The sequence below is a fragment of the Acipenser ruthenus genome, chromosome 15 (assembly GCF_902713425.1).
Source record: "Acipenser ruthenus chromosome 15, fAciRut3.2 maternal haplotype, whole genome shotgun sequence".
Taxonomy (NCBI): Eukaryota; Metazoa; Chordata; class Actinopteri; order Acipenseriformes; family Acipenseridae; genus Acipenser; species Acipenser ruthenus.
The window spans coordinates 2,419,023-2,439,755 of NC_081203.1; the positions used below are offsets into that span (position 1 = coordinate 2,419,023).

At 45.0% G+C, this 20,733-nt stretch overlaps 1 protein-coding gene across 5 annotated transcripts; it reads left to right on the plus strand.

The window, feature by feature from the left end:
- Positions 1 to 638: 638 nt before the first annotated feature.
- LOC117964697 (neuronal calcium sensor 1) lies at positions 639 to 20,200 on the plus strand. 5 transcript variants are annotated; one of them, XM_058986787.1, is made up of 10 exons: positions 639 to 784; positions 874 to 1,196; positions 4,193 to 5,060; positions 10,641 to 10,665; positions 14,445 to 14,583; positions 15,378 to 15,456; positions 15,763 to 15,851; positions 16,209 to 16,286; positions 16,930 to 17,048; positions 17,442 to 20,200. In XM_058986787.1, exons 3-9 carry the CDS (start codon positions 4,997 to 4,999, stop codon positions 17,026 to 17,028), a joined length of 573 nt encoding a protein of 190 aa, XP_058842770.1. In that variant the 5' UTR covers positions 639 to 784; positions 874 to 1,196; positions 4,193 to 4,996; the 3' UTR covers positions 17,029 to 17,048; positions 17,442 to 20,200. The 5 variants fall into 5 exon arrangements, with proteins under 5 accessions (XP_058842770.1, XP_058842772.1, XP_058842769.1 ...); XM_058986789.1 differs by lacking the exon at positions 874 to 1,196; XM_058986786.1 differs by lacking the exon at positions 639 to 784 and having other exon boundaries at positions 829 to 1,196.
- The last annotated feature ends 533 nt before the right edge of the window (positions 20,201 to 20,733 follow it).

Here is a 20,733-nt window from a genome sequence, read left to right on the forward strand (position 1 = left end):
GGGAGTGCAGACACAAATGATTTTATGAAGGATTAGAAAGGATCAGTTGGTGAGGAGCACTAACCTTTCAACCCCCCGTAGCATAGCGAATAGGAGGAGGAGAAAGTGCACACTTAATCATCTTAAAATATTCATAATTAATCAAGCAACGAGCTGGACTCAGTCATAAATAATATTGACTAGTGGCTTTGTGTTAGACCACGGCCGGTGTCTGCTTGAATCAGCAATCCCAAACTAACTGCAGGATTATTCTTCCATCTCTAATTCTGCCCAATGCGTGGTGACTGCTCGAGCAAAATGAAACCCAAGCACGGCTGCTTGTTTAAATGAAGGTCTACTTCATACGCGGGTCGTCTTCATCATCGTTCATCGCTGTTTCAGCACGCGTGGGTATTTGGCGTGTGGAATATTTTATATAACTTTATATTGCAAGTTTCTAAACTTTTTTTTTCCTTTTAGTAAATGTGTGTAGGATACAGTTTTGTGTGTGTGTTTTTTTATCCCTTGAGAAAGAAGGCGAACTACACCTCCAGGGTTGAAATGTGTGGGTGGCTTTAAATTCAACCATTAGCGTTTGGGAAAGTTAATACTGGAGCAACCAAGGAAGTAACGATATAACTTTAAGATTTGTTTTTATTTAATATAATGCATTGCTAAATCTCTTACATCACAGCAATCTCAATCTCTCAATCTCTCTCCCCCTTCTCCCTTCTCCCTTTTTCCTTTGATCCTCCTCCTTTCTCACACACTTTTTTTTCATAACACGAAACGTTTGTAAAAACCGGTAAGTATTTTCAAAACTAAAGCATTCTTTAACACTGCATTTAAAACGCGTAAAGAGTAATCTAAAATCGGTGAATGTTTTAATTGCAGTGCCTAAGAGTCGTAGCCCTCAAATGATTCTCAAACAGCGCTGAATTCCCAGCAGCGCAGAAGGGTAACGCCGGGCTCCGTTCCCTACAGCAGGGTGATTTCACAGCGTGTGATGTCAGGACGGACGCTCCGCCTGAAGCGCACTGGGAGCCGGCCACTGAGTCACGGAAGGTTCGGCAGCAGCAGCGAGGGAGCGCTGAAAAACCACAGTGGGATCACACACGCAGTCTCACCGCCACCTCCACGCAGAGAAAGACAAGCAGAGGCGTGAAATAGCGTTTAATCCTGGACTTTGGAGCTGAAGAAACACAGCGGAGAGTAGGGTAAATAGGCATCCATAATGCTTACAATAGGATAAGTGAACGACTGGCAAGAATGAGTACTGTGTCCTGCGATTTAATAACGTTAAAGTTTATTTTCATATATATTATAAATTAGATGTTTGTTTGAAAATGGATGAAATTCTTTCTGGCGATAAATCGTACACAATGGGGTGGAAACACGTTTCACGATTATACCGCGTGTAGACTGTAAGAAACAAAATCTCTTCTTCTTTTTACACTTGACTTGAAAACGTGCTGTCCGCGTTGTTAAATGCTGCTGGGTTTGGGGTACGTGTTGTTGCATGCGTTGTAAGGTGCGGGGCTTGCTTGTTTTACTGAATTGCTGCCTCGGTGCAGTTTGCGCGAAGCAATGGGACCGAACCAGCCGTCCCAAGAGCAGAAGGCGGCGGTCGGGGTGGCAGCGTTAAGATCGTATAGGAAGGGTCTGTTGTGATCTGTGTCTTTACCGACAGTATACACGACAAGTATCACTTACTGGGCGTTAGAAACCTGGGGGGTGTGGTTTTTATGTTTTGTTTTTAATTTATTTTACAGTTTTGCCATACTGATGTGCAGGATATATATTAAATAAGCATAAGAAATTATTCCAATTTAAAAACAACACGATATGTTATAGTACAGCATTCAAAGATGGTGGTAGTATGTGCTGAATATTCATTTAAAAAAATGTGTTTTTCTGTTCTAATTAAACCGAATAAGATATTCGGTGCTATTCAATTACAGAATACTTAGTTTAATTTCACGGCACCGTGTTGTGATTCATCAGCTGTTGCATTTGTATTTTTTTAGTGTGCATGGAAATTGCTGCTGTTTTGTCGCGGGTTGCTTATCCCTGACTGTGGGAGCAGTGTTCTGTTATAAAAACAACAAGCGATGCGTCTTATGTCGTTATATCATGCACACAGATGTCAGTAGCGACTCGTACAGCATACCCACGCAGCTTCGTATTGGGAGCTGCGTGCACAATTGTGAGAAGCGCATATCAAGTGAAATGTGACGTGTTAAGCGATCCTCTGTGGAATTCAGTCTGTTTGTTTATTATTGTTATGACTTGTTTCGTTGTTCAACAGCTGAAGTATTTTGGAGACAGTCCCTTGGGAATGAGACGAGATTCAGTCCACTTTTTTTATATATATATATATATATATATATATATATATATATTAGTCATTTCATACAAGAGCTTTTATTTTAAGATTGTTGTAATTCAAGGGGTCAATGAATAATTTAATCCCCACCCCTCTAGCTCCCTTCTCCCCTTCTCCTTATTTAGGTCGATTCCCAGAGAAATCCAAACACTCCTTTTTATCTAAGTTGTTAAACGGAAGACGGAATTCCATGTTCTCATGCGGCGGAGTGAAAGTAATCATTTTCAATGTTCCGTGAAGGTTGGGGGCTGTGCATTTCATTACGGTCTGGAGACGAAGCCGGCTATTTAATAATTGAGGGAGACCACGACTGACGGCGGTGTTACCGTACCTGTTATGTGCAATTAACTGTACGTGAGGTGCACAATAAATAAGGTTCCAGAGAAAACTAAACCGAGACTCTACAAACCCGTGACACTAACGAGCTCCCTAACTAAAGTCAGCTTGCTGGACCACCGTGTTGGAAAATTGGCAAACTAATTCAATGACATGAGCTAAAAAAAATAGTATACTGTAATTAAATATGCATGCTTGTTCCAAAGAGACCTTGGAATAGAGATTGACTCTTTTTTTTAAAGTGGCGGGGCAGTGTGCCTGCAGATATTCTTTTGAGCAGAGTAGGCTTGGGGTTTGATCTCTTGTCTGAAGCATCATCGCCAGTGTGGGTCTCTGTGTTGGTGACAGGCAGGCTGGGTAAACCCCACCCACTCCCTCCCTCGTGACCTTTCCTGCCGGGAGGTGTCAATAAATATACATAACGCGCTTTCCAGGGCTCAGCCTGTAGCCCTATCCATCCTCCCCTGGCGCCAGATTACAGTATCTTTTTATTTTAATTTATTTATTTATTTAATGGTTGTGCTGTTTGGTCCATGCCAGCTTGATCTTAAGTACTACGCTACATGCTAAGTGTTCAAACACAAAGGCAGAGAGGCGTTTGGTATTGCATGGGGAGTGTCTCGCTTTGAGTGTTGGTTACAGATTCATTTGGCACCAGAAATGCACCTTAACATGAATTACTGGAATTGAGTCCTAGCTGTTTTGCCTGTCAATAAGGGAGCCACTTAGTCCTGGTTTAGTTTCCACGCCTGCATCCTCTTACAGACTCAGACTCCTAGGCTTTCAGCTTCACTGTGAAAGGACAGCCGGACCCAGACCAGGAGAAGCAACCCTGGACCATTGTTTTAAAGGGCCGTGTTTACCCTGGGGGGAAATGGGAGGGAAGACTGCAAATCCATTTGCATTTTGCATGGCAACAGGAAAGGACTGCAGCATGTGAATCGGGTGGCATGTGGCAGCATCCCCTGGTGGTGGTGGTGGCGGGGGCGGGGGCAGGGGTACTTGGCAAACCCATCGATTAAGTTATTGGGCTCGTTTATTAATTAAGGACATGGTGGGAACAAAGTCCTGGGGCTTGTGTAAAATGTTTAATTCTCACACTTAAGGATGCATTTCCACTTAGCTAGGATATTGACTCTTAGATGTTAAGCTGCTTTTCTGGAACACCCTGAATTAACTTAAGGAACACTTAAGGGGAAATTGACCTTATGTGTTTTATACAACTGCACTGGGAGGGAGGGTCTTAGTTGCCTATCTTTGAACTCCTATATGAACAGCAGTAGTGGCTTGACGCGGAGTGTGTGTATTAGTGAGTGAGTCAGTATGAGAGTGTGTCTGTGTTTGTATTAGTATTAGGAAGTGAGTGTGTGTGTGTCTGTACTGGTGAGTCGGTATGAGTGTGTGTGTGTATTTGTGTCGCTCTAGATTAGGAGGTTGTGTCCGTTGCTATTCAAACTTCTTGGACTTAATGCAGATCTGTTTGCTTTCCAGGGCTTGAGTTACCTGGACCACGGAGCTGAACAAACAGACCAGAGCGGCTCCCTGGAGGACACGTTGGAGAAGCCAATCACAGCTTGAGGAAGATCGCAAGAAAGAACTGAAAAGAATAACAAAGAAAGGGAATAAAAGACTGAAGAGGAACTGGAAGATCTGAACACAGAAGAGAACTGCAGCTCCTTATTTTCTGCTTTAGGGAAAGACAAAACTATTTGTTATATTTTGTATCGATGTGATTTATTTTAATTGCGTATTTATTTATTATAAAAGGAAGATGCCATTTGAAAAGGTGGCATTGTACTGAAGCTGTTGAGAAGCAGAGTGGAACGTTTCAGTTAAACTAAAACCTTATCTGTGCAGAGAGACAACTCTTAAGATTTGCACTGAGTAACAGAGACAGACAGAGCGGGAGGAGGGTGTGGGAGAGAGAGAGAGAGAGAGAGACTCTTGTAACCAAGGACAACCGGTGAAACACTCCACAGCTTGTCACACAGGGAGAGAGAGAGAGGGAAGGAAGTGGTTATACAGGAATCTATAAAAGAGAAAGAAAATCTCAGTTCTCTTTCAATTCATTACTTGACATTTGGGAATTCTGATTCAGAGAACAACACGCTTTGACTGCTGTGAACCAGCTTTGATTGGAGGAGCTCCATTCCGTTTCAAATCAATGGACACCTCTTTTTTTATTTATTTTTTTGCTTTCCGTTGAACACCAACACGCTCTTGCGGATTTAACCCTTCGCCGCGCCGCTCAGAGGGACAGCAGGCTGCTGATTTTCATGAGCTGAAGCCTCGACCATGGGGAAATCTAACAGCAAACTGAAACCAGAGGTGGTGGAGGAGCTGACGAGGAAGACCTACTGTGAGTACCGTCGCTTTGTGTGGGGGTGGAGGGAGCCTGGGGTCAGCACAGACTGGGTGCACTGGGCTGCTGAGGTTGGGTTCGGCACAGTCCTTGTGGTTTTGTTAGTGAAACTTAGATCTCTGCAACGTAGTGCCTTGTATACATCAACCACGGGAGTTCCAGCCTGTGTACAGACATCATTGCTCTCGGAGAGCGTGTGGCACAATTCTAACGTTAAAACGACAACTATGCTTTCAGCTGGTTCACCAGACCCTGATTGGCACTAAACCTGGACTCCCTAATGTTACTTTAGGTAAGACAGCCCGGGGATGCTAATAAGACTCCCATTGCATAGCCGTTTCACCCATTCCAGGTTTTGATACAAGCTTGATTAGCCAGTGTGTGTAGGTAGCAAGCTCAGGCCTGTCTTATGACGCTCCTAGTAAATCCTGGAAGGGATCAAACTGCTATGCAATGGGAGTCTTATTTCCGTCCCTGTAATCCATAATTAGTGCTAATCTAGGTCTGCGTTTAATAGTAGTTGCTGAGTACAATCTTTTGTGGTTTATACAAAGTTGTCTCTCATTGTACGAGAGATGCCATCTAACACACCCTACACAGGGCACCCTACACAGATCGCATTGTTTAGGCTTCTGGAATCAGAAGTAGAGAAGTCAAGGGGTCAAGCGTCTGTGATTCCTGGCTCGGCAAAACAAGTTTCAGAGGATGGAACACAGAACGTTGATTGTAAAGCTGTCAAAGAGCCCGAGGCGGTACACTGTGAACCACGGAGCGTTCAAGTGTTGTTGGCATTATTATCATTTCATTATTAATAGGCTGGCGAGCCGGTTGGCTGGTATCAACGCAGACCAGCTCCATGACCTTCTTTAGCACAGAGCAGGCACGCGGAGGGGCGTGCCGATGGAATCGGCAGGACTGGAGGGGAGGTCTTTAGGAGCACTTTCAAACTCTTGTTAGGAAATTTGTGCATTCATGGCAGGTTTGGTCAATAAATGGGTGGTGTGTGTCTCTTGCAGAATTGGCTGATAGGGGGGAGTGGGGGGCAGGACAGGACACCATCAGTACAGGATTACAAAACTGGAAAGATCGCTCTAGTGAGGACTCCCTGCGAGCCATGCAAAAAGGAAACTGGGGGGGGGTGCAGACACAATGACTATGCCTCTCTTTCCGTCTGTCAGCCTCTCTGTCTGCGGTGCTCTTTCTGCAGGCGTCTCCTTCACTGTCTCCTTTCCGAGCAGTGTGATGTATCTGTTGTGTCTGCAGGGGTGCCGTATAGAGCGAGTGAAAGTGCGATGTGTGGGAAAGCAGTGAGCAGGGCACTGTAGGTTAGAATGTCTTCTTGGAGGCTTGGGCTCCCTGCCTCACCTCCGATGGGCAGCGGGGGGCTGGTGCTGCAGTAATTAGGGTGTTTGTGCGCAGGCAGAGAATTGAATCTGCCAGGAAAGGAGTGCCTGCGAGACGTGAGCACTGAGCTGCTCAGACCGGGAGTCATTGTGCTGCGGCTGTCGTTTTGTTTTCTCCTCTTTTTTTTTTTTTATCTGCTCTGCAAATTGCTCCCCATCACGGACGCAGGAAACGTTGTGATGAGGATCTCATCAGAGTGGATCGCTGGAAGGGGAACCCTGCATTTTGCCAGCATGCCTCCTGACAGCCACCCCATCTTTTTGTTCCCCGGGGATTGCCAGAGTCTGTCCGTCCGTTCTTTCTTTCTTTCTTTCTTTCTTTCACAATTCATCTCAGTGAGCTCAGTATTGGTGCCCCCCTGTCTCTTGGCCTCTTAACACATTCTCTCTCTCTCTCTCTCTCTCTCTCTCTCTCTCTCTCTCTCTCTCTCTCTCTCTCTCTCTCTCTCTCTCTCTGCATCACTGGATTAGTTGAGCCAGGCCGGTGGAGGTTAACCTGCTTGCTCTCTCTCTCTCTCTCTCTCTCTCTCTCTGCTGCTCCTCCCCGTCTCTGACTGATCTGCCATGTCATGATTAGCCTTTGCACTCTCCCTCTCCCTCTCCCTCTCCCTTTGCACTCTCCCTCTCCCTCTCCCTCCCTCTCGTGTATCAGAATTTCCGAGTGGGACTGATAACTGTGCTGGGAATCCGTCCGATCTCCTGCCTAGCACTGAACAGCCGTCCTCGTTCCATTCAAACCACGTAACACTCGGATTTGATTTATATTTCAGAATTACTTTATAGGCCCATGTTGAAAATTCAGTGCCAGGTATTTCCTGTTCCAGTAAATGTTATGCTGGTGTGATAAACACCATTTTGGCATAGGAAGGGGGGACATCTACTTTACTTTTCAATTGCTTTTTTGCATCCTCAGCAAGTACAGCAGCAGGAGCTTGCCTGTTCAGAGTGACGTAGCAGGTTTCAAGGATGTTGAGGGATGTTAAACTGGACCATCAACCAGGCCTGCTGCCTGAACATGCCCAGAACTGTTTTAGGTTGTATGAAACAGACACCCCGGGATTTACAGTGCAAAACTGAACATGACTATCAGACTTTGCAGCATGTAACATCTCTGGGGGAGGGGGGGACACTGTATATTTGTCAAGTCAAGCCAATAATGGCTGTCTGCTTCCTGTCATTTGCTGTAAATTACCTTCCGTCTCGCTCCTGTAAAATCTCGCTTATCAATGTGTCGTACGGACTGGAGCGCGAGACGTGAGCAAGCAGAGGCAGTCTGAGAGGATGGGCGTCTGTTGACTATCGCGGAACAGAAAGCAAGAGACAGAACGAGGCATGGTGGCATTGAAGCGTTCTGTGCATCGGGTTTTTATAGAAACATTTCAAGGGGAGGAAAAAATGGCACTGGGTTTATTGTGCTGTAATTCGACCAATTCATTCATTTACTCCATTGTAGCATTTGTGCCCCTCTGCTTCAATACACCGCCTTCTCCTCCATGCCACCCCTTGCGCTGCGGGCACCCGACCATTTCACTGCCCCGTCACTTACTATCGAACAGCCCTGTGTAATGACCTCCACATTGTGCTTGTGAAGCTGGGTGCAGTGCTTGTGTGAGTTTCAATCCACGATTCGGTGCAGAATGCCTCCACTGTAATGTTCCAACCAGCAAATCCTCGAGAGAAAAAAAAAAAAAAAAACAGCTGGGTTTGATTTTACAATGAAAATACCCACATCAAGTTTGCCAGTTTTATGCCATTTCTGCTATTTTTGTTTTAGGGAAGAGAAGGGACACACTGTCCTCTGCTAAGGTTAATGTGACAAAAAGAAAAATCCGTTTTGGTCTGCAAAGTGGGACACACATACCCAGCAGGACATCTGTCAGCAAGGACTGCCAAGCAGGAACAGACAACCCTCGCGCTTTTTGCTAATTATTTATAATTAAGACGCCATGTCTACTCCCAGGAATGCTTCCACTGTGCCCAGCTGTGTACTGCAGAGATTCAAGCAGCAGAGACTTGAACCCCTTCTAGCTACAGCATTGTTGCATTGCAAGCTACATCTTGGGTTGGATTACAGTACACTGCTGTCTCTTGCATTCAACAAAGAAAATACTCACTCAACAGCCTCCAGTCCCTTGAGCTAAGGAGAAACTAGGCACAGTGCGCTTTGTTTGAATTGGACACTAGTATTAATCACAGCTGCGTCTATATTGATAAGTGCATAATCCTTCATAGTGGTATTAATAATGTTTTTGTTAAATGCATTGTGTAACGGGCAGTGTTGTGAGATGTGCTGTCGTGTGGATTGCGTTCTGTCGGTGAGAGGTGGTTTTAAGCTCTAACCCCACGAACGCAGACCAGCCCGGCTCGTTTGCATTGTGGTTAAGATGCTCGCTTGTGATGCGCGGGGTCGCCGGTTCACGGCCGGCCTCCTACCTCCTACAGCTGTCAAAACGGTTTGAACTGTAATGCTATAAAGGGATATTATTGAACAGATCTCAGTAATTGCAGGAAACGTGCTAACTGGTTTGAGTCAATGACAGCACATTTGGTTTGGAAGAGCATGTTGCGAATAGGCAATTCTGCACGTAGTTCTACAGTCTGAAGCAGCCTTTATAGAGCTGTTGTTATGAAGGCAGCATATTGCAGTTCAAATAAAGCCTGCCAATAAACAGTATTGCACAGTCAGGGATCGTGGTATCATTTTACCCATGCAATCTATTCCTCTGTGTCACTAGCCTTATGCCACACACAAGGTCAGTGCAGAAATTCACTGCAGCACAGTTTATAACTTGGCACGGATAATAAATATTCAGCCGTTCTGATTATCCATGCTTTATTTCAGGGTGTTCTAAAATCTATACTGAAGAAAGTGGTTACCACACCATTGGCCATCCCTATTAAGACAAGTTTAAACAAAGAGCTTTTTGCTCTGTGTTAAGTGAGCTTGAGTTATTGATATTAGTAGATTGATATTAAACAGATGAGGGGTAACGTTTTTAAAATGCCAGCAAGCAACCTTTTGGAAAAGCTCCAAGTTAGCTGTTGAGAGGCAATCGGAAGGCAGTTATTTATTTATTTCGGTGCAAATGGGTTTTGTCTTGATATATCCCAGCTTGCGCAAGGCGACGCATTGATTGGTAGAAGCGGTTTCAGATAACGCAGTTTTCTCCAGCTTGATGGCACAGCTTGCTCTTAATGCTGCCCAGACAATCTCTTCTCTTCCTCTCCCTGTGCAGGCTAGAAACTCGCTCGTTCCTTGGATCAGTCCGCAGGGAGGGGTCGAAGTTCAGCGGTGATGGAGCTGGGTGGCTTGAGTGGTTTGAGTGTACAGGCATGGCAATAAGGCTCCCAGTGCCTAGTGGTTTGAGTCGTACCAATTTGCTGTGTAATTTGGAGACTGGATCAGGGGGTGTGGGGTATAGGTGGGGTTTTGGGGGTGCACAGTCCCCAAAGTAAGATTTAAAAACCACCGTAATGTAAGATGAAAAGCATCAATTGATTATTTTCTATTCGGAGTGTGTTTCTAGAAATATTGTTTTTCAAGCCAGCCGTGAGCCCAATTATTATTTTATTTTTTTGGTGACTACAGTTTATAATGAAACAATAATAGCACGACAGGGTGTGCGTATCGTCACGCCTCGGGGGTGCTGTGATTAAGGCTGGCATGTTTGCATTTTACAAACTACCAGCAGTAAAAGAACCATGAAATGACTGGGATGGCAATTCCGCTGTGCAATTCCTTTCAAATACATTTAACTTGATCATTATTATTCTGTGAGCTTTTAGAAAGTGGTACAGTGATCCTGGCACTGCCACTGGTTGGAGTAGCTCAGTGGTTAAAGAGCCGGACTGCAGCACAGCAGATACTACGATCGGGTTATTCAAAACCTTTGAGCCAGGAGTCTGTCTGATAATAGAAGCAATCGATGCAGTACATGACCTCGCTGATTGTGCCGTCTGATCTGCAGCGGTGGTGCACCCAGTATTCAAATCAGACACCAGTGTGTAGGCATGACGGATGATCCAGTGTGCTTCTACACCGCGGTGGGGATATCCTGAGGATATAATGTATATAAAGGATATAAAGATATAAAGTCTTGCAATCTAGAAAAAAAGGCTTATTTTTGAACGTGCTTTTAAAATAATGTGTGTTTATTCTTCTTTCTTTTTACAGTCACGGAAAAAGAAGTCCAGCAATGGTGAGAACTGCTTCATTTTTTTCTGTTTGTCTTTCTGTCGCTCTCAATAGCTCGAAGGTCAGGTGGCACATTAAGCAGAGGATTGGAGTGTCTGATAATCCCCCCCCCTGGGCCATCCCGCACACTTAGAACTCGACAGTGCACGGCCTTGTTCTTCATTATCAGCTTCATGGCTGTTTGCGTGGTGCTGCATGATCAGCATACTATTAGATAGTAACTCTTCACCCTGTATAACAATCTGTCCCCTACCTGCTAGGATTATCTGTGCACAGCACTGCTCCGTTGATTAGCTGCTGGGTCGCAGTAGTTAACCCTCCACTCTCCAGGGTTTGCAAACTGAGCCTATTTTCAGATCTGAATTCTCTATAAAGTGTTATAACGGCAGAAATGAAGACCATTATACCCTTGCAGCACTGCATTTGGCATTGTGGCCACTGGCTACTGTTCGCCACACTCCAGATTATACCAGCCAATTGAAAGTCACACAAAGGCAAGCAGCCCACTTCATGCATTTGGCACGCTTCTCCTGCTAATAATCTATATTGCTGCAAAAGATTACAAGACACAGACAACCATTTATCATACCCAAATAAGTAGCGCGTCCTCCTCATCAGTGACTTTCCACAAACTCGCCTTTACATTGAGTTAAAGAAAATGCAGAGCAGCATAAGAAACAGGAAAACAACCCAACAGCAGCACCTGCTGGAAACGTCGCTTACTTTGAACGAGACTCCTATTGCTTAGCGGTTTCCCCTGTTCCAGGTTCGAAGAGGTGCCTGATTAGCCACAGTGTAGAGCTAACAAGCTCAGGTGTGTCTTATGAAACTCCTAGTAAAACCAGGAATGAACCGAACTGCTATGCATCCATCCCTGTTTTTAAATATATAATCAATCACGGGTTATGTTTGGTTTAATAGGAGATGTATTTCCCAAACTGCTGGTATGTTGTTGCCAAGTTACAGTCGTGATTGATTTTTTGTATTTTTATTTTTAGTACCTTGGCTTGGTCAAAAAAAACAAAAAACTCTATGATCTCCATGGGACTTGATGGTTAAATAAAAACCCAGGCTTTCCATATGCTTTACACTCTTAGCTTCAACCCTGAGGGACCGGCTCTATCAAACCTCCCCCTACTGGCTCCAACAACTGGGCCAGGCAGCCTCCCGTGACACTGAGAGTGATGCGATGCTGTCATCACTGCTCCTCACCCCAGAGTTACAAATGAAACCGGAACAGTATCTCAGCGCGGTGACGTGCAGGAGGGGAGCTGTGTGCTCATGAGACCAATGAGATTGGGAGGGGCGACGTGTCCAGAACAGAATGCAGGACGTTTATTAACAGCCCCCTTAACGGCAGATGCCGCAATGTAATCCCAGTTCAGAGTAGTTCATTTATTAAGATTTTTTTTTTGCCTAATCACCCACTGTGATTTTCCTTATGGGTAAGGAAGTGTGATTTTTTTTTTTTTTTTTTTCTTTATGGATATGGTACTGCTCGACCAGAAGGCACTGGAATGTCAGCCGCCGAGCCAGATCCAGGAAATTCCCAAGCGATTTTCTAAGATGTATTATATAGTGAGAGGCTGACTTGAGCAGCGAACGCTGGTTCGGTGGTTTTTGAGCCAGCATGAATGTGCTCTTGATATTCTGTGCCACAGTATATTTGGCTCCCAGTTGAAAAGGCTCTTCTCGCCACTCCTCCTCCAGACAATTCCGTCTTCTCACTTGGCAGCTGTGAAGAGCTGCTGAATAATGAAAGCCCCTGAGAGGTCGCACTCCTCTCTGAGTGGCTTCAGAGAGCTAGGCTGGAGTGTTGCAGGTTATGCTTTAAAAGCATTCCTGAGCAACATGTAAAATATTCAAATGTGTGAAATTGGAAGACACATGCATCCCGATCCCTCTTAGAGCGTTTCTTTTTTTTTTTTTTTTAATTACACTAATCCCCTGAATATATATAGCATTCAGTACCGCAGTGTTGTAGAAGTAGGGGCAGAGTGTTGCAGCGGGGGGTTGTGGTTGCACTCTGGTGCAGCAGATGTTCTTGTAGGTTAGACGTGATTTTTAGAGCTTTATTGAGGCCACGGGGTACTTTAAACTTCATAGTGGCTGGATGCCACAGGTAATAGAATACCACCTGCTGTGCTGTGCATGCCCAGCTAATTACAGACAGACTTTGTATAGGACATTCGGGGCAAACAGCGATTTCCATGAGAAGCCTCCACTCTCCCTCGCTCCCTCTCTCAAGACCTCTGGCGCAGGCAGACGGGCAGCTGGCAGATGTCTCTCTGCAGCTTCCCGGAGGGGGTGTGCTGGGAGAGCTCCAGCTGTGCTGACTCATTGATGCGACAATCTAACAACCGTTAAGCTGCCACCTTATTTTAAACACTCAGGCCTGCAGCGTGCTGCTCCAGTCTCCCGCTTGGGCAGCATTACCTGAAGGCTGTGCTGTGCTGTGGTTGGTTGGCTGGGTTTGCAACACCCTTAAAGACTTCTACAGCATCTAAGCAATAAAACAACGTGTTTTGAATCACATCAGTTACTCCGGGGTCAGCTGCACTTTTATAATTTGTAGTGCAAGCTGTTAAAATGCAAAAGGCCCACGGCTTGGTGACATTGAAATACATTTTGTAAAGGGTGATGCTGCGGTGTGCTTGCAGGGTGCTTCCTTTCCCTGGTTGTGTTCTTGGCTGTCTCACACACTCCCTCTCCTTGCTTGGCTGGTAAGAATGCACAAGCAGGGCTGCTTGAAGAGTCTCGGATGGAACTGGAAATAATGGATAGTTTTCTTGTACACGTCCAACGAGCGGAGCCAATAGCACTGCCGTTCCATGTGCAAGCTGCAGAATAAACATGTTCATTTTGAACTATTATATTGCCTTTATACAGCAGTGTGCACATTTATTAGAACACCCCATTGCTTCTGTAGTTCTAATTTAATTGATGACTTTAACAGGGCACACATGCACCCAGGTATATAAAGGATAAACATGTCAAATCTTAAGGTGTTTTAATAAATGTATATATTTGTTCTTCCCTCCAAAATTAGATGCCATACATTTTAGCGTTGGAGAACAAAAACTGGTATTTGCATTGTGCAATTGCTAGAATAACTAGCTGAAATGAATGACGTATGGATTAAAGTGGGTGTCCAGTATTTGCCTTGCTGTGGATCAGAGCTGAACAGTACGGCAAGGCTCTGGATAGGAAACTCTCCTCCTCCTCCTCTCAGAGGCTCTCGCCAGCCTGAATCCTATTAAAAAAAATAAAACGAAAGAGTTGAAGAGCAGCAGTTGAGTGTGGAGCGTGGTGGCAGTCAGAGCCTGAGCGAATCACACCCTTAATGAGCGAAGCCATCCAGTCCTCCCTGTAATTCCAGGCCTGTCCCCTGTGTTAAACGCAGTGTTTTACGAGCAATTAACTCTCAAGCAGTCGCTGAAGCTAGTGTGGCTGATTTTTAATGTATTTCTGATTCCATTAACTGCAACACCAGCCCTAGCTCCTTCTATCTTTGCAAGCCAGGCAGACCCCCCCCACCCCATTCCAGGCCTCCTCAAGGTCGAAGGATTAACATGCATGCCGATGCATCTTGATTCTAGTCAAAATCCTCGCTATTCCGAATGCTTCTGGGACTCCTTTTTAAAAACTGCATGTTGAGGATATACTCCAGGTGGCACTTCATGTTCCTTGGATGATAGGTCTGCTGCGAGTCCACTGTAACCGTGCAACGCTGCCTGCCTGTCTCTGTCTGTCTGTCTTGCCTGCCTGCCTGTCTGTCTGCAGGTACAAGGGCTTCATCAAGGACTGCCCCAGCGGCCAGCTCGACGCCCCCGGCTTCCAGAAGATCTACAAGCAGTTCTTCCCATTCGGAGACCCCACCAAGTTCGCTACGTTCGTTTTCAATGTGTTCGACGAGAACAAGGTGAGAGTGGGCTCTTTATTCTGTCTTTAGACATACATGCATGCATGCATGCATACATACATACATACATACATACATACATACATACATACATACATACATACATACATACATACATACATACTTAATTTTTGTGGGGAAGTGATTTCAGCCATTCCATTTTTTTAGCACACCTTTTGGGAGTGAAACAGTAGCAGATTGCATTGGGACGAGGAGGGGTTTGTATTTGAAAGCATATCCTGAAGGAAACTAAGCATGATGTGGTGATGTCATAGCAATCCTGCTCAATACAACCTGCAGACTCCAAGGCATTTGGTTTACGTGCTTTTACGTGCTTGGCGGAGTTGCTAGCGCTGTGAAGCTGTATGTACGGTACATTGCACGTGACCTCAGCACAAGCTAGCATTACGGGCCAGGTAAAGCTTGCAGAGGTCCAAGCTGCTCTGCAGTGGGAGTCTTGATGTACTCCCAGCACTGAGTTCAGGATGCTGCTGAGTGTGTTCCTGTATAACGCAGAGGGGTCCAGTGACAGTCTTGCAGGAGAGAAATGACCCGCCTGTCTCTTAATTAGCTGTCGCGTTGCATCACGCTTTACTGAAGAGCGCAGTCGTCTGGTGTGCTTCATTTAAGAGCTGAGAGGAGAGGAGCTGCTGGTGTGAGACAGCCTGACTCTGCAGGGCAGCACAGGAGCCGAGGCCCTTAACATGACTGACTCTGCCTTTTAAAGTAGAGGTTTGAGTGCAGCGGAGTTCAGAAATAAGTTAAGAAGGATTCTTTCTCCTCCTTTTCTGCAGGACGGCCGGATCGAGTTCTGTGAGTTTATCCAGGCTCTGTCCGTGACCTCCCGAGGGACTCTGGATGAGAAGCTCAGGTGTAAGTCATACCTGTGGGGTGGGGTGGGGTGGGGTGGGGGTCTGCGTAGCACCCCAATCAATCAGTCCAATCCATTCCTTTATCTAACCAGGTAAGAAACCAATCGAGAACAACTTCTCATTTACAATGCTGACCTGCTCAAGAAACTGCCATAAAGCCAAATAATAAACATCCGTCATTAAAAAAATAAATAACAATATCGATGTACAGGTAACCTCATAATGCAGCACATATAATAAACGACACCACATCCAGAGCAGCACGGAAACACAGAGACTGAACTGAACCCTTTGTGTCACGTCTTAGGGGCATTCAAGCTGTATGACCTGGATAATGACGGATACATTACCAGAGATGAGATGCTGCACATCGTGGATGCCATTTACCAGATGGTGGTAAGCTTTCTCCACTGCGGGTGTGTGCTTTGCTCTTCACAGTATCTATTTATTTGAAGACCGGTATCTTGTTTTTACAGGGAGGTGGTACAGTATGTCTTGTCTCTGTTTGCTGTGCTTGAGGAACTGCAGTCATTTAAAAGCCCAATGTTCAGAACAATGGGTTCCTGGTCTAGACTTGAGCAGTCTATTAACCGTCAAGACCCTAGACTGCCCTCATGTTAACATGCAAAGCTGAGCCTTCCTGCCTTCTTGTGAGTGCTCTTGGTGGGCCAAAAAAGGGTTTAGAAGGATTCCCGGCTAGGGAAAAATGGGATTTGATCAGCCTAAGCCGTGCTCTGTCCCTCCGTCCTCCAGGGCAACACAGTGGAGCTCCCGGAAGAGGAGAACACGCCGGAGAAGAGGGTTGACCGGATTTTCGCCATGATGGACAAGGTAACCTACCCCAGCTGACAGGGTAGTGTTTTATTTGTATCTCTCCTGCCCCCCAGAAGAAGTAACCAGACTCCTTTAACCAGTCGGAGGTAGCTGGAATTTTGCTTGGCCACCTGCGTCAAGAACTCTGCCTGTTGTGCTATTTTCAGCCTCTGCGCTCCCTAATGAGTACTTGGGTTGCGAATAAACATTTCACCTTGCCTCTGATAAGCATCTCCTGTTTCTGTTGCTTGCGTGTTTAATAGGAGAAGTGGGTCAGAGCTCTGCAGAGCCCCCACTCTGTCTCTCGCAGCTTCACAGGCTGATCCGCCCCCTTTTAACACGCTGCTCCCCGTCCATCAAAACTAACAGCACCGGGACCAAGGCAACACAAAGAGAAAGAGCATTTGAAAGCCTTTGTGCTGTGCTTCCAACTCGCTCCGCTGGTCTAGCTGCAGTCAGACCAGACGACCTGCTGGGAAGGTACCAGAATGCACCCATTTATCAAACCACAAAAGTTCTCGGCTGCAATGCTAATAAAGCTGTGAAATGGTTGGCACTCCTTCGAGCTCCTGTGCATCATACCAGGAGACATCAACTGTAGCAGCAGCCACCCAAACTGACCTATCCCTGTCTCTAACCCGTGTGCCTTCCTTTCTTCCAGAACGCGGACGGGAAGCTGACCCTGCAGGAGTTCCAGGAAGGCTCCAAGGCCGACCCCTCCATCGTTCAGGCCCTCTCGCTCTACGATGGCTTGGTGTAGTGCCCACGAGCTGCGCTGCGGTGAGTCTCCACCAGGGGGAGCCTTCTCATCACACTGTCGTTTCAACGCAGTTGAGTTTAGGCATGTCTGTCTCTCCTGAGCCTTGTTGATGCTGCTGACTTACTGTCAGGCAAAAGAAACATGTTCTCCCGAATGTTAAAAACCTTTATTAATATCTGTGTCTATTTCTAGATCTCTCTTTTTATTGTTACGAAAGCAGTTTAGAAGAACATTTAAGTTAATCATCTTGTTTTTTTTTTTTTCTTCTAGTTTTGCAACAGTCACAAATAATTGTAAATTACAGAAAACTTTAGCATGAATTTGGGGTATTGCCCTTATTTGCCATCGTCAGGGATTGTTTGTTATTATTATTATTGAACCCCCCCCTCCTCCTCTCCTCTCCTCTCCTCTAGATGCCCGAGTGTCCCGCTCCAGTGCCATCACCTCGCTCTCTGAAGAATCTCGCGTCTCTCTTGCTGCCTTTACCATGAAGTGGGATCATAGGGTCTTTCCCAGAGCCGCTTGCCGTCAATCCTTGTCTCATCGTCGCCGAAATCCCTCTCCGTCGAGCGCATCTCCCTGGCAGGGGAGCAGGGGGAGGCAACGCTCCTTAGAGAGGACAACACAATCAAGAAAGCTTCATCTTTTATCAGTTCGAAGAGACTTGTGACAAAAAAAAAAACACGACGAAAGAACGCTGTGCACGTTTACATTCACCCAGGCTGAACGGCTTTTGGATTGAGCTGCACTGATTGTTGTATTTATTTTTTTTGGGGGGGTGGGGAGGTGGGTGGCAGTTGGCATGTAAATATCAGTTAAGGTCCGGAGTTTTTACAGGCAGCAAAGCAATCGCTAAAGTTTCGTGCATTTGTGTAGAATGACATTCAGTGCTACTTTTTTTTTTTTTTTTTAATATATTCAATGCAACCTTTTTGAATATATTCTGCTGTAACAGACATCGTTTCCGGTTCTTTGGAAAAGTTGTGCTTTACGGAGGACTCTATTTATTTGACATGTTTGTGTTTGCATGTTGCTGCTGTGTGTGTTGAAGGTACGCTTCCTCTATAGAAACAGAACCCAAACTATGGGGCTGTTTGCATAAGAGTGTAACGTTGTTGTGCAACTTTTTTTATTTATTATTTTGCTACTTTTGATCCTAATTGAATAAAACTTGCTGGAAATGTATCCTGTTGCTTTCAAATACGGTCCTCAAAGACGTTGGCACGCAGTCAGACTACCAGATCATTTCCATGGTGTACGCAGCTGTTTACAAGTACTGTGCTAGTGGATAGTCTCTCTGTGCTACTTTATTAACTAGTAAGCAACCTGTAATACAGACCCTGCACTGTACAGGTACCAGTTAATCCTCCTGCGCTAGCTAGCTTAAAAAATAAAATCTACTACAATATATGTAAGGGCTGCAAAATTAAATCAACTTTTTTTTTTTGTATTTAATTTTTAATGCATGTATATATTTTTTATCCATCACTCCATGTTTCCCCATTTATGCCATTAACTAAGACTACATTGCTATTAAAAACGAATGAAGATTGTACACCAGCCATGCTTTTGTTCATTGAGCACCTGTCTTAGCCAAATGCAACCTGCTTTTGTACTGAAGTCGTTTACTGGTTCACTATTGCAGCAGACACGCTCCGGAAGTGATGTGTGAATAATATCTGGTGGTCACAAAAAAAAATCACAATAATATCGGTGTGAATACTGAAGTATCTACAAGGACAAAAGTAGCTTGTAGGTTTTATTTATAATTAAAAGAATCTTATTATAAAAAAAAAAAGCATTCCAGAGAAACCGCAGCACCCCCTGGTGGTTGAAAAATATAGCAAACTGAAGACACAGTGCTTACACTGTCAGGAGCCATCGCGCTGTTTATATTCTGCCTTGTAGCGCGAATGCAAGTGCCAGGGCAATTATGGGGCAAATAGAAGCCACGACCATGGCGCATTATAACCAATTTTGTGTTGTATAGGACAGCCTTATAAAGTTCCCCCATACACCATTATTTTAACAATGAATTCTAACTGAAACGTTTACCAATACCTTCGTGCTCCAGAGTTTGAAGTTGGCATATAGAAGCATTTTAAGGTGCCGTTTTAAAAACGGTTCTGTGGTTTTAAAAGTGGGGGCTGTCATTTTTAAAAAAAGATTGGAAATTCGCGCCACTAAATACAGAATCTGGAGAGAAAGCCGCCCTGTGGTTTAAGTGTTTTGGGGTGGTGATGTTGACTCTGTTAGCACTGCAGACGTGAAGCTGTTTGTTATCCCCAGGGCAGAGTTCATTACACTAGAGAACTGTTCTGAAGCACAGTACTTGTAACAGGCGCACACTAAAGTGCCACTGAGGTGCGTGTGGTTGAGCTGAATTTTAATCTACTGTTGAAATGGAGGAATGCAGCTGGGTGTAAACATTAAACGTGTCCTGTCCTCGATTCTGTGTGTGTCTTCACTTCCTCGGCCCAGGATAAGGCTCTGAGAATTGGGCTTCACTGACACGTTAGTGCCCTTGCCTTGATAATCCATTGTGTATTGGAGGCTTCTTGTCCCCTAGAAGATATTAAACAATGCTGTACACACAGTGTTACAATGCAGTCACTGCTGCTTTTGGAGACTGTGCCAGCAACCCTTTAAACGTGGATTTGCTGGAAAGAATGGGCTTTTAATAGGGCTCACTTAACATGAGAAATAGGCTTTGTTATGCATGTGGTCTTTAATGCAGGATTGCACTCAGGTACACAGTCCTCTGTTGAACTTGGCTGGAAGCTCACATCCCAGAGATGCGGTTTGTAGGGAAGCATGCAGCCCAGGTTTTACTGTGTGACATGCTAGTTCTGCTATCTACAACCTGCCGAAGAATTCTCCACAATGTGTGGATCCTGCTCTCCCGGCTATTGTGTGCAAATTAGATGCTACACAATGTGTCCCCACCTCCGAGGCCTCTGTTTTATAAAGGAATCCTGCCTTTGTCTTGAAGTCTGAATTGTCTCTGTTTGAGATGCATGTCAGTGTTCCGTCCTGTGTGTTAATTATTGAACAATACAGAACAATTAAATACTACTAATAATAAGATGAATACATTGAAAGATTACAGTTGCATGTATTGTTAGTGATGCATCAAGCAATATTTTATCCAAATAAAATGAAGTGGAATTCATGTTAGTTGCCTTTTTGTTTTGAGATCACAATCAAAAAGTACAAACCCAAAACAGCCAACTTCAGGAACTGCAAATTCTAGAATAAACTAATTGAACTTATTTTTTGAATGTATTTGAAGATATTTATTTTGGAATAGAATACATGCATGGGTTTATATATGCTGTATATATAAGGAGGTACATGTGCTGGTTTGATACTAGCATCTGTATCTCCTTAGTGATAGTTACAGCACAGCACTAATGGAGGGCAGGGAGAGAAGCCATAACACTGCACATGATGGACGACCTCTGAGGCTCGACATTCAGCATACAGCTAAGTTTAGACAAGACGAGAGACAAACGCATTTGTCCCAGATATGAGTGACTCACTGTGGGCACGAAGGAAGGCTACAGCAAAGCGCCCTGACAACACAAGCACTGGAATCGGAGGGAGGGGGGTTCTGAGGTTCAAGTCGGGTCCGGTTACACCAAAAAGGTGGTCTGGCTTTCCCGGATACCCTCTTCTCAACACCCCACCCCCGCCTCTTTCGCT